We start from the raw sequence: 22,843 nt of genomic DNA on the forward strand, positions 1-22,843 counted from the left end.
CTCATTTCCTGGCATTTTCCTTGCTGAGATCTTGAATCATGGGGGAAAGGGACGACTTGCCACTTGGTCTCCATGTGTTAAAAGGCAAGGTTGGAATCTCCCTGACAAACACTTCCAAGCTCGGTCTCTACAAGCTGCCCCCAAATTCATCCAATCTAGCTGAAATTTTATATCGGGGATATTTTATTTTCTCTATTTATCTGTTTATTTTGGAAAGTTGCTGGGGAGATTGTGCAAGGAGATTGGATGCTTCATTGAAGAGATAGGGTATTTGGAAAAATCAGTTGCAGACTGATAATTGTTCTAACTTTTTAATGTCCTTTACAGAAAACAGGGTGGCCTGATGTGTATTTTACTTGATTGGCTTCATGGAGGGCTTGTGCCTCTGACTATATTTGGAAAGGTTTTGATGTTTTTTTGTACTGATGCAATCAGGATGCTGATGGCCAGGAAATCGTTTTCCTGATGTGGAGATCTGGAGGGTCATGGGCAGGGGTTGCCAACAGGCTGTGCCTGTTTTGGAATGGCAGAGCTGGGTGGAAGGGAGAAGGAGCCAGGCAGAGCCGGAGCAGAGATGTGAGCAAAGGGTTTTCCAAGCTGTGTTTGAAGTGCTGTCACACTGGGCAGCCCTGAGTGGCAACACAATATTTGGACATAGTGGCTTTCCTTCACGGGTCCAGATGTACAGCGAGCATGGCAGTAGGGTCCTTCTCCTGCTTTGATGGGTAAAAATCACAGCTGGCAGGAGCTACTTTTTACCAAAGCTGTGCCACAGGTCAGTGTCAATATCAGAAGTGAAGCCAGCAGAGTCTGTGGCTGCCTAGACACATCTCCAAGCACCCTGTACCTTGCAGGGCTGTTGGCATCTGTTTTGTGTCCCTCAGCTGTAGGAAGCTGGACCTAGGCTCTTGACTGATTGATGGTCAGAGACGAGACAACTTGTTTGGGCTTTTTTTTTCTACAGTCATGTCTTTTCCCAGTACAAGCTTTGCTCGAGCTGCCCTGCTGTGAAGCAGATTGCTGCTTTCAATGAGGCACAGGTGTACAGGCTTCAGCATGGCCAGGAAGGGTCAGCAGGAGAGGAGAGGTTTGCTAGCCCTCCAGGGATGGGGCAGTGGGTATGAGTCCCACTCATGGAGGCGAGGTGTGCAGCACTTGCCCCAGGAAAGGCTGGTTATTGCTTGCAGTAGACTCTTAAGTGCTGCTCTCCTGCAAGAGAAACTGGGAAAAGGGTGCTATGACTTGGAGACTTCAGGTCTGACCTTGGGGTAGGAGTGTAGGGCACAAAGCTTGAAAGAGTCATTTTTGCGGGGGTGGGTGGGTGGCACTTGTCAGCTAGGAGAGCCTGTCCTCTCACTTGGGGCCTTTTTGGGGGTTGCTGTCTTTTCACCAGGGACACTGGCAGGGGAGTGAGTAGCTGGCTTGCTTTGAGGTTCTGTTTCTCTAGCTTGCAGGCTAGCTGTGCCTTGCAGTACCTACTAGCTGCTGCTTTGTCAAAGTTTTTGGCCCCTCTGGCTGGAGAGAGACCATTTTTCTCCTGCGCCTGACACCAGCAAAGGGGATTTTGAGCTTCCTTCCCTGTCTCCCTGCAGCAGTGCACTCTCACTAGGAAAAGCTCCTCTCTGTCTAGCTCTTACTATGGGATAATGAAGGGCTGGCTGGGAGTCCCCATGGTGTTGCAACATACTTCTGGTTGTGTCCCTCCAGCATGTCGAAAAGCAGCCACTCTCGTGGGAAGAGCAAACTTCCTACTGCCCCCCAGCAAGTGACCAGTCACCCTGTGGGAGAGGGTGCTGCTCCCACCTCCTGTACACCAGTGACACAGCTGTGGGGACACCCTCTCCCCTACGAGCTGGCAGTGAATTCACAGTAATGATGTTTTTATGATGTCGCAGTGGGGTAGGCACCATTGGGTAGCGTCAGTGGTGGCTGTAATGGTGTGAACGCTGCTGTGTTACAGCTACTCTGTACAGGTTTTCTGTCAAATGCTGGGAAAAAAAATCCCCATGGAAAGTCTCTCACTCTCTCTTTGTGTGGCCACTCATTCCTTGTGAGCCCAGGCCATTTCCTTCCTTGCCCAATCCTTCTTCTGTAATGAAAGTGTCTGGGCTAGCAGTGTTTTTTCAGTACTCTGAAAAATAATGATGCTACCAGCTGGTTGCAGATGCTCATAAACCTGTGTTTGAAACCTGTGTTTGATACAAAGGTGTAGGAAAATAACAGGAAGGGTCTTACAGTGGATATTTCAAGGGTGAAGTGCCCAAATGGAGATGGGACTTTTGGGAGGCTGCTGCAAAGGAAAAGCTGTGCCTTGTTGAAACACAGAGCAGCTTTCAGGCTCACTTTGCACGCAGCAACCAGCCTGCCTGAAGGAGCGTTGCTGCCAGGGAAAGGTCAGAGCAGAGTCTAAAAGGCTGGTTTTGCCCCATCTGGCAGCTCCTGAGCTGGGGGGCTGGAGCACAAGCTGGCAGCAGGAGCTCTGCCACCAATTTGTAAAACCTAGAGCTCCCATGTCCAGCAGGGAGGCAAATATCTCCACAATCCTCCTAGTCCTGCTGTGGGCAACAACTGCCCTCCAGGTGTTTCACAACACCAAGGGTTAGAATAAATGCTGGACCAGCATCCCTTGGCTGGGAGGTGCATCTAAACTGAGCTTGCCTTGAAGGGACCATGCAAGCCTCTTGTAGGCTTTCCTCCATGACTGTGCAAAAGCAACTGCTAGTGCCCTGGGGGAGAATGTCCACAAAGGGGCACAGCTGCAACTTCAGGAGAGCCCAAGTTGGGATCTGGCTCTCCTGGTTAGCTCCAGCTCTACCTTGTTGGTTCAACAAGGCTAAGTGCCGGGTCCTGCACTTGGGTCACAACAACCCCATGCAACGCTACAGGCTTGGGGAAGAGTGGCTGGAGAGCTGTCTGGCGGAAAAGGACCTGGGGGTGTTGGTCGACAGCTGGCTGAATATGAGCCAGCAATGTGCCCAGGTGGCCAAGAAGGCCAATAGCATCCTGGCTTGCATCAGGACTAGTGTGGCCAGCAGGACTAGGGAAGTGATTGTTACCCTGTACTCGGCACTGGTGAGACCGCACCTCGAGTACTCTGTTCAGTTTTGGGCCCCTCACTACAAGAAGGACATTGAGGTGCTGGAGCGTGGCCAAAGAAGGGCAATGAAGCTGGTGAAGGGTCTAGAGCACAAGTCTTGTGAGGAGTGGCTGAGGGAGCTGGGGTTGTTTAGTTTGGAGACAAGGAGGCTGAGGGGAGACCTTATTGCTCTCTATAACTACCTGAAAGGAGCCTGTAATGAGGTGGGGGTCTGTCTCTTCTCCCAAGTAACAAGTGATAGGATGAGAGGAAATGGCCTCAAGTTGTGCCAGGAGAGGTTTGGATTGGATATTAGGAAAAAGTTCTTCACCAAAACCGTAGTCAGGCACTGGAACAGGCTGCCCAGGGAAGTGGTTGAGTCCCCATCCCTGGAGGTATTTACAAGACAGGTAGATGTGGTGCTTAGGGACATGGTTTAGTGGTAGACTTGGCAGTGCCAGGTTAACAGTTGGACTTGATGATCTTAAGGGTCTTTTCCAACCTAAACGATTCTATGATTCAATGATTTTACCTGAAAGCTCTCAGGCAGCTGGTTCCAGGGAGCCTCAGGAGAGCGCCGATCCCTTGGTGGTAAAAAGGGCTCTGGGTGCTACCCCTGGGCGTGGGGTTGTGCTTATGGGTAGGGTTGTGCTGGACTGGGGTGGTGGTTTGGTGCTCTTCACCACACACGTATGACTAGCACTGAGCCTGAGAGCAGCTTGCACCCCTACCTGGTGCTGCTGTGATAAATCTGACACAAGAGGCATTTGGGGAGTGATGCCGAGGCCATGAGCACTGCAGCAGGCAAGGTTTGCCGGGGCCGCTAACCTGGCGTGCTGTGAATCAGCTACCGCATTTGCTTTTATTGTTGATGGCCGGGATGGGAAATGCAATTGAGACACCTTAATGAAAAGCTAACAAAGTTGGGTTTGGAGGGAGGGCTGGCATTCTGGTAGCCTTGCTTCTCATTATAGAATAATACGAATGATTTTTCTGGGAATATTCCTACCACTGCGCCTGCAGCAGTGTGCTGACCATGGGCCGAGACCCTATGCAAATGCAGAGTAAGAGGGTCTCTGGGGACCAAGCTGTTTATTTTGGATTGTACAAATAAACAAATGCTGCTAATTTTATAGCAGCTGCTTCTCAGAGATATTTTGAATGTCAGGCTCTGATTGTCTGTGTGTAACCAGCATGTTGTGGCTAAGCATTTTCTAGCCCTCCATAATTCCTGAGGCTGGTGTTAATAACACTCATTGTGAATTGGTTCAAGTAGGAAAGCTGGTGAGGGTCTGTGAATCTTGCTTGATGACCACACCACAAAATGCTGGAGAAAGTCCAGCATAGAGTTGGGGGATGCTACTGCCTCTCAAAGAAGGGTCCTGGCACATTGCCAAGGCCAGTGGGTTTTTCTTCCAAAGCTCCAGCCTTTCCCCACCCATCTGAACTCTCCAGAAAATTTCCATGTTTCTTATCTCCTGCCGTCTGAGGGAAAAATGTTGTTTGTACATGGAGAGCTGGATGGGAAGGCCAGGAAGATGGATTGCTCAAATGCAAGTCTCTAGGCCTTTTTTCCTCCTGTTTAACATAATATGGGACTTGATTTAAAAAAAAAAAATACACACACAACAAACCAAAACCAACTTATATTAGAATGTTTGAAAGGGAAGAACATGGCAAATAAAGTTCAAGTGACTTATTAATCTGATTTAGTGGGCGTCTTTTTCTGGCTGAGACTTCCAGTGCTCAAATCCTTTTAAGACTGTAGAGTTTGTCCAAAGTGTGATGGGACTCTCCTATTCTTTATGACCTAAATCAGTGACCCAAAGCATAATATTTTCTCTAGAACCATCTGTTTCCTCTTCTTGCCAAGGGGATTTCACAATGCCTGGTTGCTCTGAATAATTGTACATGTGCAAGGATATGATTTGCCACAGGGAGAAAATTAACTGAACAAGGGCAGGTGGATGCTTTTGAGTTTTCTGTTGAAACTACTACCCTTCAGAAAGAGAGGTTGAAAAACCATGCAGCTGAGTACTATGTTGTGCCCACATTAAAGTTTTTTTAAGCCTACATATTTAAAAAAAAAAAACAAAACTGCACTTAGGAGCTATCTGGGATAAACAGAGTAGATACCAAGTCAGCCTGTGTTTTGACAGCCCCTTTATCAAGTGTCTCCGAGACTTGGTTTGGAGCAGTGTGAAACACAGGAGTACAGATGTTGGGTGACTAATTCATGCTTCGGCTAAACTTCAATGACCACGAGCACACATCTGTTTCAACTTAGCTATCCACCAAACGTCCTGCAACAAGGTGTGCTTCTTTACAGACATCATGTTTTCAATTTTTTGCTTCAGATTTGTAAGTGGTGGCTACAGCCTGCATTCTGGGAAGCAGAAGGTACCCAGGGACTGTGATCAGGGGAGCGATGTTCAGGGCTTCTGATTCCAGCAGTAGGAGCTTTTTGTAGCGTTAGCAGGATTTCCAATGCAAACAACTCCTTTCTCCTAAATCTGTCTTCATACAGGAGACTTGCTTTTTCTTGTTCATCTTATCTGTTCTTATCATGAAGCTCTCTGACTTGCTCACTTCCTGCTCTGTGTATTTTTTTCTTTTCTTCATTAGAAAATTGGGAGGATGGGGGCGGGGGGGGGGCGAGGCAGACCAACAGTTCCTGGTGGGGAAATGCCATTTATATAAAACTGTCTTGATAAATTCTCAGTATTATTCTTCCAGCCCAATAATCCTACTACAGCATCCTTAAATAAAAGCAAATGGAGGAGAGGACTTTGGTCCACCATTACAATGTCTCTTTGTGGAGCAGATCCCATAACGTGGGTGCAGGATGGTACCCATTGCTTCCTCCAGCCAGTTCTTCACTTGCACACATCCCTGTCCCTGCGTAATATGCTCCTGCCTGAATGAGGAGGGGTGATTTCTGTGTCATGGAGGATAAGGAGATGGGTGATGGTGACCAGGTGCTTTTCTTCAAGGTCGCAATTGTGTGTCCCTGCTTAGGAGGGTCAATGTTTCTCCCCAGGAATGCCTGTCTGGCTGTACTTTTGCAGTCAGCAATGCAACATGTGTAGCCTGCTGTGTGGCTGGACAGCCAGCCTGTTTCCCAGCTGTGCTGTGAAACAAGCCCTCTTTCAGGAGGAAGAGGGAAGGTGTGCTTAGCCATCCTGCTTGGGTCACACTTGCCATGACTGGGCCCAGGTGACAGCTAGGATGTTGTCACTGGATGCAGCCTTTAGCGTGGATGGGTTGGTCTATGTCTCCCAGCACATGCAGCTGTGCAGCTGTCAGACCTGGCGTTGAGTTTGCTGGATACCAGGCAGATGGCAAATGGTAGGGTGAGACCTGCCAGGCATTGCAGAGGCTCAACTTTGGGAGGCGTTGACTGGATCTCCTGCTTATGTCCCATCTCTGATATGGGCCTGGGAATACCATCCTTCTCTTAGAAGTTGAAACCTTTCATGGCTGGGCCCTTTTTTTTTTTTTTCTTTCTGGGGTGTGGGTTTTTTATGAGCAAAACCACTGCAGCCTTTTGTATTCTCCAGCAAAGTAAAGATATTGACATACGTGTTTTCCTCTCTTCATAGAAACATTTTTAAATACCGTGCGATTAAATTAACTTGGAATGGAGAAGTGTAATATGGCAAAGGCTCTCCTTGAGGAGAAAATATAGTTTAATAACTAGGAATCTGGCTTTTATTGGCTAGTAAAATTGAGAATGTAACACTGAGCATGCTCAGGTTTTTGTACTAAGCATCATTACTTAAAGGCATCTGTTCTGTCAGTTTATGCACTGTTAACTAACTGCAAACCTCTTTAACAGCTCCTCTACACTGCTGGAAAATCCTGAGGCAGGACAAGGGCAAGTACTGCTGTCATGCCTGATGACTGATGTTGTAAATGGAGTGAGAAAGGCCCTTGAAGGGGAAGCCATCAAAGCTGACCTAGTGGGAAAAGAGTGCAGGGACAGGTTTCCTCTCAAAGCATGCCAAGAGAGCCAGGCTTGGATGCATATGGGGCTCTTTCCAGTTTTGGGAAGGTGCAAAGTGATGCACTGTGGAAGGAATGGCTCCAAAATCATTAATTAAAGACTGCCCTTCTGGTGCACCTTATGACCAAGTTACTGTTAAGAATAAGGTTTTGCCAGGGCTTGAGCGCACTTTGTGCAGATTTCTGATGTGGCATAGATGCTTGGGAGGACTGTGAGCAAGAAAAGGATGTGAAATAATAGTTTAGAGTGATTAAAAATGGCAAGTATAGAAACATTTTTTAAAAATGATGAGGGGATAGTAGATTTCCCTGTCCTCTCTTGCTCTTACCCTGAACTCCAGTGAGTGAGTGCACTGCAATTTTGAAATGGGAAACACTTCTGCCAGCTGTGAAGCAGAATGATGGGCTTTAATTAGATGAGAAACAAGAAAATGCAATTGAACAAATAGCTTTCAGCGAAGAGAAAGAAAGTGGCATTAAACATCATAGCAGCTAAAGGGGGTAGGTGCTAGCCCACTGGTAGCATCTGAATCTGTCCTTGTTTAGATAACTGAACTAGATGATTTGTACATAGAAAACTACAGTAATCATGACACAAATGGGCTCATTAGATAGCTCTTCTTGAATAACAGGGTAACTTGATTATATATTTAGGAAAGATGGGAAATAAACAGGGTGTAGAGGAAAATCTGTTATCTCTGGTCAGCCTCACTTAACGCATCTTTCCTTGCGTCTCTGCAGGTTGAGAACATTTGGGACCTGTTTGGTGGAAGCGGCCATGTCGCGAGCAACTCACCCACCCACCTTCCCAGTGAGCTTCCAACTCCTGAGTGTTGTGCTGGTGTTGCTCTTCCATGCGGACGGCATACATGCGGAGAGCCCCAGTGAATTGCCTGTGAACGACACCGAGGAGTGCACTGGCTCATACATCTGCAAAAAGGGTGTGATTTTACCAATATGGGAACCCCAAGACCCCTCATTCGGTGACAAAATCGCTCGGGCAACCGTGTATTTTGTAGCGATGGTGTACATGTTCCTGGGAGTATCTATCATAGCTGACCGCTTCATGTCCTCCATCGAAGTCATTACATCCCAAGAGCGGGAAATAACCATCAAGAAGCCCAATGGAGAGACCAGCAAAACCACAGTGAGGATCTGGAACGAGACCGTTTCCAACCTCACACTGATGGCCTTGGGCTCATCTGCTCCTGAGATCCTCCTTTCTGTTATCGAAGTGTGTGGCCATGGCTTCACAGCAGGGGACTTGGGGCCAAGCACAATTGTGGGGAGTGCTGCATTTAACATGTTTGTCATCATTGCTATCTGTGTTTACGTTGTTCCAGATGGAGAGATAAGGAAGATCAAGCACTTGCGAGTGTTTTTTGTTACAGCGGCCTGGAGCATCTTTGCCTACACTTGGCTTTACATTATTTTATCTGTGTCTTCTCCTGGGATTGTGGAGGTTTGGGAAGGCTTGCTCACCTTCTTCTTCTTCCCCATCTGTGTGGTGTTTGCCTGGATAGCTGACAGGAGGCTTTTATTTTACAAGTACGTCTACAAGAAATACCGAGCTGGCAAGCAGAGAGGCATGATCATTGAGCATGAGGGTGACCGGCCCTCCTCCAAAGCTGATATCGAGATGGACGGAAAGGTTGCTAATTCTCATGTGGAGAACTTTTTGGATGGGACACTGGTGTTGGAGGTGGATGAGAAAGACCAGGATGATGAGGAAGCCAGGAGGGAAATGGCTCGGATCCTGAAGGAGCTGAAACAAAAGCACCCCGACAAGGAAATTGAACAGCTTATAGAGTTGGCTAACTACCAGGTCCTGAGCCAGCAGCAGAAGAGCAGGGCTTTTTACCGCATTCAGGCCACTCGGCTCATGACGGGAGCTGGCAACATCTTGAAGAGACATGCTGCAGACCAGGCCCGCAAAGCCGTCAGCATGCACGAGGTCAACAGTGAGGTGGCAGAAAATGATCCCATCAGCAAGCTCTACTTTGAGCAGGGTACCTACCAGTGTCTGGAGAACTGTGGCACTGTCGCCCTGACCATCATTCGCCGGGGAGGTGACTTGACCAACACAGTGTACGTTGACTTCCGGACAGAGGATGGGACGGCCAATGCTGGCTCTGACTATGAGTTCACTGAAGGGACAGTGGTCTTCAAGCCTGGAGAGACCCAGAAGGAAATCCGAGTTGGCATAATTGACGATGACATATTTGAGGAGGATGAGAACTTCCTGGTCCATCTCAGCAACGTCCGCGTGAGCACTGAGACCTCAGATGAGGGCATTCTTGAGGCCAGTCATGTCTCAACACTTGCCTGCCTGGGATCACCATCTACTGCCACCGTCACCATCTTTGATGATGACCACGCTGGCATCTTCACCTTTGAGGAGCCAGTAACGCATGTCAGTGAAAGTGTGGGGACCATGGAAGTGAAAGTGTTGCGAACCTCTGGTGCGCGAGGAAATGTTATTGTGCCCTACAAAACCATTGAAGGCTCAGCCAAAGGTGGAGGAGAGGACTTTGAAGACACCTGTGGGGAGCTGGAGTTCCAGAACGATGAGATAGTGTAAGTGAAGGTTTCATTTGTTACTTTCAGTCTCTGGTTCTCCTGAAAATAAATACGCATGGCTCCCAGAGCTGCACTGGAGGTGTTTGGGTGCCAGCGCATTGCAGTAAGCCATGAATGGCCTTATGTGCTTTGGGGAGCCTCAAATGCTGCGTTCCTGCCTTGCTAACAGACCAGAGTGATGCCTGCTCAGGGGCACTCCACCCTTCCAGCAGCAGGGAGGTGAGACTGGTTTGTAAGCCCAGCCTCCCGCTCCCTACCCATGTGCTGAGCAGATCTCTGTAGCATCGGCTCTACAGTGGAGCAGATAACAAAACCAAGCTGGCTCTTACCGCTCAGTCACAAGTACCCGTCTTGCCTTTGCAAGGGCCTAAACTGAGTGTATGAATTGTGGTACCTACTTCCCCTTGCCTGTTGAGGGTCAAGTCATCCAGGACTGGGTTCCACTGATGCTCTGTTCAGGGCTTTGGTGAAGGTCACTTCACTTCCTCATCTTCTAAAGGCTGCAGGCCTGGGTCATTGTCCAATGCATGTCCTGAAAAAGTATTGTCATGCAGAGAAGCGTCATGATTAGGATGCAACTGCAGCCACATTTGGCTGCTTGCAAATAAAGAAGAGTCTGAAAGCTGATGGAGGCTACTCCTGAGTGTGGCTAGGTGGATGGTGGAAAAATTATTAGTGCTTTAGTCTTGTTTATTACATTATGTGGAGAATATAATTAGCCCAGTAAATCATGGTAGAAAACATCTGTCCTTGAATATGTCATGAAGACATTTCCTTGCCCAGCTGGGGCTCTGGGAAGAGCAAGGGTTGGGAGTTTCATTGTTCCAGCCTCAGGCACTTCCTACAGTGAAGTCTGTGTCTGTAGGTCAGTCCCGTCCAACAGTAGACTCTGTAGCACAAAACCTCTGCGTAGAACTTGGAACAGTAACTGATAAAGGGCACTGCTATGTAAAGGGAGAGCTAAATGTTGGCTTGGGTGTTGCCTATCATACAACTGGTCTCTCAGGAGCTGAGACAGACCCATGATGAGTGGTGAGAGTGGGCCTTATATTCTGTTTGTTGCTTGTATCATCTGCTCCACGTGCACAGGGAGAATGAAGCAAACGGGAGAATCATAAAACTTCTTGAAGTAGGGGGAAAGAAAAAAGTGACTTGTAGTTCTCAGACAGGGTATTAGACCAGCTGGGGTTTTGACTTCTCAGGAAAAACTGAGCAAGAACTTAACAGCTCCAGCAACCTGGAGGCCAGAACATGCATGTTGCTCACACAAGGGTCGAGAGCACATGATATGCCGTTGTTCCTGGCTCCTGAATGATAACTGTAGTAAAGAGGAATGCAGTTATTTGATTTTTTTTTTTTTTTTCACTTTGGGAGAAGCAGGGAGTTGTCTGCAGAGATGCAATGAACTAGGCTATAAGAATATCCCCCAAAGGCTCTTTACTTCTTAACCAGGTCACTCAGCACTAGCAAAACTGGGCTACTGGCAGGAATACTTTGACGTTTGATCTCTATTCCCCTGGGATGTGACATGTTTACATGGCAGGACAAACACATAGCCACAGGCTCTGCGACTGCATTCAGAGGGGCTTGGGCTTCCCCCTTGTCTTGGATTCATCACTCTGGCCAGGATCTCTGTGCTGTCCTTCATCAAAGACACGTAGTGTCACCTGTGTCTGTGCTGCCTGTTGGTGCTCAAGTCTGTGATGTGGGGTTTTGCAGCGGAATGATGCCTTCTCCCCAGCATTGTGCCGGGGCCTGCTGTGCTGTGCCTACTGCCTCTGCTGGTGGCCTTTCCTCCACTAAGCTGTTCACTGCTGACTTTTGCCAACAGCCCAGTAATGAAGGGGTGTGCTGGAAACGGACTGACCGCATCCTGTCAGAGCTGCTGCCTGGCCTCCCGGGGCGTGCTGGTGTGCTCTCGCCACAGCAGCAAGCTTCCTCCTTCCTTTTCTTACTGGCTGTCAGCATGTGCACAGCCAGCAAGAAGTGGGGGAAAACAGCTTTCTTGGAAAGCCAAGTGTGTTTTTTCTGCGCAGAAGCCAGGGCATTGCCATCATATCTCTATTGCCTTTAAACTATCTCTCCCTGAAATCACAGGGAGGGACAGTACATAGAAAGCACCACTTCAGGAGTTTGCAGCCTGGTACAGGTGAGGGCTTGGGCAATGGCGTGGGAGGAGGTGGCGACTGCAGGGCCATATGTTGACCAAGGGGCTTGCTCCCTTCAGGTGGGAGAGGACATGTACATACCTTATTTTTCTGAGAGAAGGATGAAACTGATTGTACAAATTGCAGTCTATTCATGTGCCTGAAAGGCAGGAGGTATTAATCTAAAACTTAGCTGCTACAGTCCATGTTCAGGTGTTGGATAGTACAATCTGACTTGCAGATTTCCTGCAGGTCCGTGTTTGCCTGGGCACAAGTTTAGGACAGCCCTGCAGCACAGAGGCAGTGTGGTCCTGAAGCTGAGGTGCTGCTTACAGGCATCCTCCCTTGAAAGAACTTGCTCTAATGGGAATAAAGAAAATGTGCTAGCACAATGTGTGGATTATAGAGCTAAAGCCTGTTTGCTATGTCATTGCTTGTTAGTGCCGTGCTTCAGCTAAATCACAGCTATGTAGAATGGTGCAATTCCCCAGCACATTTGATTCAATAAAGTTCTAAAACTTCAGGTTTTCCCATGCTTTGGTGGTCAAGAGATGGTTTTGCTGCCCTTTCTAAAGGTCCTCAGTGCCCCTTCAGCTCTGCCATTCTAGGCTGTATCAATCAGCTTGATAAAATCGAGTAAGATGTGTTTTTCTAGGGCACTAACAACAAAGGTAGGGCAGTGCAGGGGGACACAAGGATGAAAGAAAACTGTGTACAAGTCTCTATTATTAGAGGGCTGGCTTGCTGGTAAGTCCCAGTAAAATTAGAAAGCGCTGGGAGGGCCCTGATCTTCTGGAGACCTTCCTCCAGTTCCCAAAAGGCCCAATTACGTAACATGTTGTTCGTTTGCAGTGTCCAAAGAGACTTCCCATTTTGCAATCTGTTGATGTCCCCTTTCCCAGAGCACGCAAAATAGCTGTGTAACTGCTGAAGCCATGCCACTCCTGTGCATTTAAACAAAGATCTCATTCCGATGCTACCAAAAAAGATGTGTAATGGAGAACATGTTAGTCCTCCTATGGAACATTTTATCCCAGCACTGCCTGGTAGCCTCTTGCAATGATGCTTTTCTGCTCCTTGCTCCCGAAGTGCAGCTTGTCTGTTCAATGGGTGCATGTTGGCAAGTGAAAGAAACAGCATTTAAATGTGTTTTGCAAGGGGGTTAGCTGTGTTTGCACAACAGATTGTTCCAAGCTGTGTGAGAAAGCTAAAGATGTCCGACTTGGGTCTCAGCAAGGTCAGTCTCAGTGATGCTGCACGGGTACCTGTTGCTCTGAGACATCGGTGCAGGACAGGGTGCTATGATTTAAAGTGTAAGAGAGAGCCTTCCCTCTGAGGCCATCTTCAACACGGTGACTCCAGCCTTGTCTTGCATCTCCATTAATGATTAAAGCTTTCTTGATGAGAACATGGAGAAGATACGTAGTTGCAGACTCTTCCTGCCCACCCCTCTACCACAGCTATTGTGATCATAGAAGAGGTCACTGGTTCATCGAGCCAGTGTATTTTTATCTCCTGACCAAATGCCAAATAATTCAAAAGAAGTCTAGCCTCCTGTCTTAGAGGAGGAAGCAATCCTTCCCCCAGCTGATGGGATCTTTTCTTGCTGTCTTGAAACATCGGGAGAGACACCTCTTCCAGATGTGACTACAAAGCTATATGAAAACTGTGTGTTCTTTCATGTTCAAAAAATAGTAGTTTTCCTAGATATAACATTGCAACTGGAGATCTATTACAATCTGCATTCCAGACCCCCCCCAAAAGAAAAGATTTTACTGCGTGAATAAGTCAGTGAGGAAGATGGTACACACAATTATATGGATAACCAAATAAACTGGTATTTCACTTATGCCCTTACACCTGTAAATGCATGGAGAATCTTATGTCAATAGATCTTGCTGTTCATAATATATAGTTTAGCTGTTTTCATAAAAGGTGTCTATTGCAGGTTTAGGAAGTGACACTCTTGGCCCATTGAATTTGACTTGTTCAAGCCAGCTTTGGCATTTCTCTGCAAGCATAAATCTAGGAGCCAAATGCTAACAGTGACACAAACATCAGCTAAATCCTCTGATTTTTTAGGGAAAGTATCCCCAGAGACCACATAGCCTCCATGCCAAGAGCCCTTTAAAAATGTTAATGTCAATAAACATAGATTGTGGCAGAGGGGGAACCAAATGTTACTGCTTTTTTAAATTCCTCTTTTCTTTTCCAAAAGAAGTTGGGTGAGGTATTTCTAAAGAAACAGTAAAAATAAAATCCTGACTCAGCCCTGGGACCTGTCTAGCTCAGTTTTGCATCCATGGTCTGCAGCTTCAGAGAAGAAAATGAAACCTCCAGCATGGTCAGCCTTGCAGTAGGATGCAGTCAAAGAGCAGTCTTCTGATGTGGCTGAGAGACCGCTGTAAACCAGGCTGAAAGTGAAGCAAACAAACATTCCCCTTTTCATCTTTCATCGCTGAACACATTCTCTCTCTCTTTGTCCATCCCACTTTGTTTGCGTGGGTCAGTGTGCATCCCCTCCCTCACAAGCCCTGGCTTGCGCAGGGTTAATGTCTGGAGGCATAGTGCGAGATATCAAAATACACAAAACAAAGATTAATCTCTTATTTGGCCTGCTTCCAGTGCCCCGCTTGGGTTTTAGAGCATGTTTTCCCCTCGCCACTGTCAGTCTCGCCTGGCCCAGTGGGATGTGCAGGCAGTTCAAATACGGCCAGCAGGATCTAGGTCTTGGGTCCTTGGATGGTCCATCTTATGGGAGGTGGCCCTGGCCATGGCCCACAGCAGCGAGCTGAGCACGTGTGTTGCACCGGGCTGAGGCATGGCATGGGGACCTGTTTCCCTTTCCAGGGGAGTTTTGGGGAGGACAAGTTCCCTGGGGCTGAAATGTATAATTGCTTTGGGTCCTGAAGGCCAAAAGCTGGTTGTCCCCGCTGCAGGGGGGAAGATACAGCTATAACAGGGTGAGCTTTTTCTCCTTTGTTCACACAATGTTTAGTCTTTCCTGAACACTCCTAAAATGTTAGCCTTAATATCTCCCAGCCATGTGCATCTCTCTCAAACTGCGTGCTCTTGTCTTGGTTGCACTGGACAACCCCCACATTTCTGTTAGGAGACAGCAAGGAAATAAGGCCATGTGGTGTTCACAGACCCTCCCCTTTCTCCTGTGCCCAAGTCCCTGCAGGTGCTTGCTGTTGTCCTGTGCACATGGACTGGGCACCGAGTGACACAGACACGGTGTGTACCAAAAAAAATAATTTCCAAGTGCCATGTCAGGTCTCAAGCCTGCAAAGCACATACTCACAACTGTGTCTCTAAGTGTCTTATGGCCTGATCTGGTCCTCTCCTCTCCAGAGTAAGGCCAGTGGGTGTGCTTCTGTGGCATATCGTCATGGTGTTGTAGGACAAGTCCTGCTCGTAGCTTGCTTGGGGAGGGTGAGCACGGGATGCAGTCTGTGCCGTTTGCCCAAATAAGTCATGAAATCTAGGAACTTGATTTGATGATGTCCCCTGTGGAGGGGATTAGGCAGCAAGGTTGTGTTATTGGATGAAGCAAGTTGTGCTAGCAAATCACTGGGGGAAACGGGGGGGAGAAGGGTGAGGACAGGAGTGGTTAGCTCTCACTGAAGAACTGACACAGTTTTTGTCCTTGAAAAACCAATGTTTCCTTATTTGTAATGAGCTGTTGTTGGCAATTTACTGCTGCCAGCTGCATCTCTGTGGTTGATTAAGGGAGCTTGGATCTTAAATATGTAATAACTCTCTGAAAACCATTGAGAGGCAGTTATTAGCTTCATCAGGGCCTGTGTACACATCCGCTGTGCTCCTTTATGAAAAGGCTACCTATTAAATGCATTGTAGTAATTTATACAACACAGGATCTACGCTTGTTTTAAGAAATTAAAGCAGCAACCCTAGCGAAGCTTGTTGGCGTCGGAAAGAGTTATCTTGGAGTGAAGCGCTGCTCTGCAGCTCCTTGCTGGGGAGACGAGAGTGGGGGATAGAAGTCCTGTCCCCCTTTGCAGATTCTCTTCTTTCCCCGGCATGTGCTTGAGCACTGCTGGCAGCAGCACTAGCACCAGCTGTGATATGCAGGTCTTGTCAACAGAGCAAGGATCCATCCCTCTCCCTCCTGTGCACGTGTGATCCTTTACTGTGGCCAATCCTTGAGCAGGGAGAGGTAAATAGTTGGTACACAGTACCCCAATGCAAGTGCTGAGTTCAAGTTGTGCATCTGCCTTGAGAACAGGCTTCTTTCCTCTGACACTTTGCCCCCAGGTTTGACCTCAGTGGATGGCACTCAGTAGTTTTCTTCCAGCAGCAGGGCTGCATTTGTGGGCTTAAAATGAGAGCGACAAAATAAAAAGCAGACAGCTGACCACAGCCAGCATCCAAGCATCTGTGCAGATGGGCAGAGAAACATCTGCTGTCATCCAAAGCCAAACAGAGAGGAGAAGCTGGACCTGGCAGACAACTGACTGAGTCAGAAACAGACCCTTCCTGGGGGGGAGAGGCTGAGCCCAGAGGCATCATCCCGCATGCTGCAGGCGGATGGAGTGCTGTTGTCTGGCTCTGTGCCGGCGGGGGGGATGTGATGTCCCTTGGCAGGCAGGCGTACCAAAGGTGATGCACAGTCTTCCATGTCTGGATCTGCCTTGTATGTGTCCCTAATGGCTTTGCTCACACCAGGGATAAAATTGCATGTTCACTAGCAAGGACATGCACGTCACTGCTGTGCAAGGGGAAAGACACCTATGCTATCCCTTGTCTCTGCTCCTTGCCCTGTTCTCCAGCACCATAGGATAACTGTGTTAGCTTAACCTTCACAATCTGCTCTTGCTGAACAATCTGTATTTCTACAGTACTCTCACATGAGGAGCTCTGATTGAAAGTTAGTCTTTCACAGCCATAGTCTTTGTGATGGCTGGGAGCATGGCCTAGCTGCACTGGTACTAGTGGGTATGTTCTCTGCTTTGCAGTCTTGGGCATGGTTGGAGTTAAGGTCAGCCCTCTCCCAGTCATAAATGCCATTTAGCCTGAGGACATGTTGGGAGATATCAAAAACTCTGCTAATAATGTTTCTGACACTGACATTGGAGGCGTTGCGCTGGTTTCCAAGAATGGCAATGCTGGATCCTGGGTGACAACAAATAATAATGGCATTCTCTGTTTTAAAAATATCTTAGTGTAAGAGAGAAAATATTCCCACTGCTGTGCAAGTAAGAGGGTGACCAACATGTGCCTCCTCCGTCCAGTCCCTATATGGTTCCATTTCCTTAGTGTCTGGACTCCTTCCTACACAATCAAAGTAACAATAAAATGAGTCTGGCAATGAGAAACAAAGCAATAATGAAGAACGGGGGCACAGACTGGATCCCCATGAACTGGGTGCTGGAAGGAGAGAGATGAAGCTCATGGCATACGCCTGCCCCATCAGAGCAAAGTCCTTTCCAGGGGAAGGTCCTCTGAGTGCAGATGCTCTCAGATGGCTGAGAGCAGGGATGGAGATGGCCTGAGTGGAGACCAGTGCAGAGATACTACCTTTGTTTTTTTTTCTAGAGGTGGTTTAAATTTTATGGCATTGATGTCAGGAAGCTTCTTCACTCTTTTGAGTGCTTGAGTGATTCCTCTGGTTATTTGTTCCTGTATACAACACTCGTGCGGCAGTCACACACTGTGCTATTTTGGGGTCATGCGATGTGGCTCTAAATTAACCACAGGCCCAGTACGCCCTGAGGAGAGCCTTGTCTCAGAGGCCAGATGCACCATCACCAGGTGACAAAGCTGTTGTCTCGTTGGCTGGGACATAAGAAGGACATAAAGCTTCTTGCTGGGTCCAGAACAAAACAAAACAAAAAAAAGATTGGTTTGCTCTGAGTTCTTTTCCAAAGTCTGTTGCTTGCTTCCAGGAGAACAAAATAGTTATACGTTGGGCCTTTGCAAACAATTTTGGAGTAGAAATATATCAATCCGTTAAGGCGCTCATCAGCCCCTCAAACTGCCCAGACAGACTCTCAGCTTTACAGTGCTCATGGCTCAGCTCCTCAGCCTGTGCAGGAGTTTCCCCTGCCTGTCCCTTCTCCCCAGCACACACCTTCCCATCTCTGCGCCGCTCGTGTGGCCTTGGCTCTGCTGTCCTCTGACCCAAGACCTTACCCGTGCAGCCTGAGCGCTCCTCTCACCAGTGTTGTGACAGATGATTTATCCTGGCATGCCTTTAGATATGGGCAAGAAACACACCTGTCTGGAGACTGCGGGCATTACGCTCCAAGGAGTTGTGCATCCTCAGACGCAGCCCTCCTTTCCTTCTTGGCTGTGCCATTCTGCAGCCCAGGCTCTGCTGTCCTAATACTGCACAGCTCTCACATGAATGCGCAGCCCTGTCACAGCATATGAGGCAGAAAAAAAGTCTGTTCTGCAGGGAGCCTGGAATAAATACAGCTGCGATGAGCAGGGGAGAGATGCACTGGTTTCATTGAGAACGGGAGGCTGGATCTGAGATGAAACCTGTTGCTTTGGCTCCAGCAGGTGGGGAGCAGGTTTTACCTGGCACAAGAGTCTGCACAGGGCTTTGTATTTGCTTAGTTCAGTAGATTTGCATTCACGCTTTAGGTTTGGTTATTTAAATTTATGTTCCTCCTTAGCGACGATATGTGATGGAACCTAGGGGGATAAGATATCAATCCTACATAGGGTAAAAATAATATAAACAAAGTCAGTATTAATGCCTCAAGCACAAATGATCCTACTGCAAGGGAAAGGGAGGCAAGTGTAACAGGAGATTTACCTGACTCAAAGGCTCTCCAGTGACCTGGAACTCAGAAAGAATCGTAAAAAAAGCTGAAAATGGGTCAGTTTAGTAGGGAGGATTGTAACAGAGTGGTGTGGGAGAGTTGGGTCAGAGTCAGGCCAAGCATGAACTGGACGAGAATTAGAGGGGAAGGAGATGTCCTGTCCATGCCTTAGCAGTGCAGAGGGAGAAGGGGAAGGGAGCTGAGCAACAGGTTCCACCAAGGCCTGCAGATGTAGGACAGAGGTGGTAGAATCATAGAATCGTTTAGGTTGGAAAAGACCTTTAAGATCATCAAGTCCAACTGTTAACCTAGCACTGCCAAGTCTACCACTAAACCATGTCCCTAAGCACCACATCTACCTGTCTTGTAAATACCTTCCAGGGATGGGGACTCAACCACTTCCCTGGGCAGCCTGTTCCAGTGCCTGACTACGGTTTTGGTGAAGAAGTTTTTCCTAATATCCAATCTAAACCTCCCCTGGCACAACTTGAGGCTGTTTCCTCTCGTCCTATCGCTTGTTACTTGGCAGAAGAGACCGACCCCCACCTCGTTACAGGCTCCTTTCAGGTAGTTGTAGAGAGCAATAAGGTCTCCCCTCAGCCTCCTTGTCTCCAAACTAAACAACCCCAGCTCCCTCAGCCACTCCTCATAAGACTTGTGCTCTAGACCCTTCACCAGCTTCATTGCCCTTCTTTGGCCACGCTCCAGCACCTCAATGTCCTTCTTGTAGTGAGGGGCCCAAAACTGAACACAGCACTCGAGGTGCGGCCTCACCAGTGCCAACTACAGGGTAACAATCACTTCCCTAGTCCTGCTGGCCACACTAGTCCTGATGCAAGCCAGGATGCTATTGGCCTTCTTGGCCACCTGGGCACATTGCTGGCTCATATTCAGCCAGCTGTCGACCAACACCCCCAGGTCCTTTTCCGCCAGACAGCTCTCCAGCCACTCTTCCCCAAGCCTGTAGCATTGCATGGGGTTGTTGTGACCCAAATGATGTAACCTACCTGTCCTCAGACCCAGCAAGCATACTGAAATCTAGCCTCATGTTGTTAGGGGAATGCCTGAGGGGCTCTTAGAGCTGCTAGCAGTCCCCCTGGAAGGTTTCCTGGGTGATAGGGACTGCTTCTGTACCTAAAAGAGCCTAGAATAAATCAACACGTTATTTGTAAGTACCTCAAAGATAACAAGGAGATTAATAACAGCCACCATATATTTGTCAAGAACAAATCTTATCAAGCCAACCTAATTTCCTTTTATGCCAGCCTTTTGGGTAAGAGAGAAACAGTGGTTGTCATATTACTGAGCTTCAGAAGGGCTTTTAATGTTGCCTTGTTCAGTCCTGTCATAAGGCACCACTGGATAAATGGGCCACTGGGGTGATGGGGTCAAACCTGTCTGGAAAGAGAAACGTGCCACTGGATGGGAGTGAAAAGCTGTTCGGCAGGTGCTTGTCCTGAACTGGAGCTTGTTGGGTGTGGAAAAGAGAAGTTTGGTGTTTAAACTTGCAGATAGAAAGAGTGGAGAGGCTGGAAGCACTATCGAAGGTAAGATGGGAGTTTACAGAGATGGGCTGGGAAATAGCTTGAGCAGAAGCAAGACACTGTAAAGTGCTTGTGCAAGAATAGTCATAAGCACAAATTCAAGTGAGAGGTGAACGATTGAGTCAGGGGGTGCCATTGTGACCCGGCAGCCAAATCTGAGCTCACAACATCATGCTCTTTCAATGAATGAGAGACACGTAATCCTGAAGATATTCACGAGGAGTGCAGCCATCCTTACACTCTCTCTGCCCAGCTGTGTCCAGCTTCTGACTTCGACTCCAGAAGAAGTTGGGAAGAGTCCAACGGAAAGCACAGAAAATGACTGGTGGTCTGAGAAATGTGACCCAAGGTGAGAGATTGTGAGAGCAGGGGAGAGAATTTAGAAAGACACAGGCATAGGGAAGGTCTAAGCCTTGAGCTATGTAAAGGGCAATAAGATATTCTCTGTGTCTGCGGGGTCTTAAGGAAGCAACAGAGGCAATTCAGATTACACAGGAGGGAAAATTTCCTCCTAGTACAGATGGGTCCACTAAGGAGTAGCTTGGGGGAGTGGGTGACCGCTGTCAACAGCAGAGGACAGCTTAGAGACACTGTTCAAAAATTTACTGAAGATATTGGGTGTATTGTCTCTTTTAGGACAGATTTGGGTCAGATGAGGTCTTAGGAACTCTTCCTCTCCTGTCGTTACGTGCTAGCCAGGCAAAAGCGTTCATCACGTGAGTTGCACTTCAGTCAGGTGGCCTCTTGTTCTGCATGGTCTTCTGCCACAAATGTATGATGGGGTAACATGCAAAGCAACCTACAGATGGAGCAGAAAGACCAAATGCATGCATACATATGCAACCTTCAGAGCTTCCCTGTGGCCACCCAATCTGGGCTTTTTGCTCACAACCGATATCTGGGACAGGGCCAGTGCTCGCCTGCCGTCTGTCTCCTTTGCTAATAATTAGATGCAATCCAAGCTTCCCTGCAGGAGGGCCCTGTCCCCATGGGGGAAGAAGCAAGGCTGCACAGATTAAGGAAGCTAATTAGAGGGGAAGAGAGCATTCGTACTGCAGCCCCAACAGTAAACTTTGAAATCTAGATAAGGGAGCAGTATTTAATTACACACAATTAAAACACTGCATCTCAGACCCCTGAGAACTGGCAGTCTTGGAAGGCCCTCACAAAGGTGCTAATGAACAGATCTGAAGGCAGTGGTGGGCTAGGGCCTGTGCTTATTAAACCTCACCTGGGAAACACATCTGAAGAGAAGAGCTAGGAAAATTCCCTTGGACCACTGGCTCCTTATTTCTTTGTGGTGTCCTCCCTCTCCCAGAGCAGGTAATGGGAACCCAAAGCTCTGGCACTGAAAGGGAGATTGCTCTACTCTTCCATGCAGCTGGGCACAGGCCATTGCAGACACCTATGCAAGGAGAGGCTATCCTGAAAACGTAGGGGAAATTGGGGAGGGTTGTAAATACTTGACCTGAAGAAGAGAAACAGTCTTGTCCCCTTCTTTCCCAATGCTCAGGAGACAAAGCTCCTGCCCCTGTGCCTGCCAGCCAGGGGCTTCCTGGTATCTCCTGGGAGCACCATGCCAATGTTCTCCTTTGCTCTGCAATGCTTCAAAGTTATCTTAGATTATTTTACCACAAGTTTGGTCTAGCCACTAAAGCAGATACTTCCCCTCCCTGCTCCTTTGCCATAGCATATATATAGCCCCCAACTTCTGATCCTTTAGCCTGCCCTCTCCAAGCCAGGAGAGCTGTTTGATTTCCTTGTAAAGTGCCTGCCTTGTGTTGAAACATTCACTGTTGCACTCTGTGCCAGCTGAGCCAGCAAGCTTTGTGGACTGCAGCAGTAGCTTTTATCCCATAGCTGCTTCTGGGTGTTAATGTAGTAAAACCACAATGAGGGAAAGTTTGGATGGATTCATATCATCTGGCAGAGTAGAACTGCAGAACCAGCCTGAAGTTTTCCAAAATTCCTCTTCCTCAGCAACTTCAGATCCTTAAGGAAGGCTTTAGTTCAGCCTTGGGTGCCAAAGGAGGTGGTGCCTATTTTAATTTGTAAATATAAAGTGCCAGAGGGCTTCTACCTCCTGAAGGCAATAACTTTGAAAAGCACAAGCAAAAACCTAGAGCTCCTTTTCCTGCATCCTTGTCTCCTGGTATTCCTCTTTTGCCTGGTCTTTGCCCCCGCTTTCTTCTAGGTCCACGTGCAGAACCCATGAGTTGCATCTACGATGTCAGGAATAGCTTCCCTGGTGATTCGGCTGCTTAAAATGTTACAAGACCAGAAAGTGATGCCAATGCCATTGAGGTTCATTTTATTTGCCTGAGCTTTGCTACTGATGTTTTCCTCTGCTGTGCCAAGAGCTAAAGCCTCAGGGGGTTCTTCGCTCATTGTGTTTTAGGTGAAAATTAAATTTCTTGTTGAATCCCAGAGCTCCAAGAGTTGGGGTTTTAAGAAAAATATTGACTAGCATCTAGAGTGCCCTGTCTGGCCCTTGGTGTGCCAGGGGGGAGTTTGCCGTGCAGGGGAGAATTGCTCTCTATTGTCAGTCCTGCAGAGCTGGAAGGGAAGATGGAAGGCTTAAGTTGCTTCTCAATTCAAGTCTTCCTAGACCTAGTATGAAGGAGCATGTTGGTCTCTTGCAAATATAAAAACATTTCTACAAAGCACTTGGTAATGAACCAAAACAGCAGTTTGTCC

General features: G+C 47.9%; 1 protein-coding gene across 2 annotated transcripts in view; it reads left to right on the top strand.

The window, feature by feature from the left end:
• Nucleotides 1–8,000: 8,000 nt before the first annotated feature.
• The window catches only part of SLC8A1 (solute carrier family 8 member A1), a gene marked incomplete at its 3' end in the record, with an annotated part of 104,567 nt that continues 89,724 nt past the window's right edge, over nt 8,001–22,843 (top strand). For both annotated transcript variants that reach the window (XM_082306160.1, XM_082306161.1), the window contains exon 1: nt 8,001–9,658. In XM_082306160.1, coding sequence (XP_082162286.1) covers nt 8,103–9,658 — 1,556 coding nt within the window. In that variant the 5' untranslated portion in view covers nt 8,001–8,102. The remainder of the gene's footprint in view (nt 9,659–22,843) is intronic.

This window comes from Platalea leucorodia (assembly GCF_965183815.1).
Source record: "Platalea leucorodia genome assembly, chromosome: 3".
NCBI lineage: Eukaryota > Metazoa > Chordata > Aves > Pelecaniformes > Threskiornithidae > Platalea > Platalea leucorodia.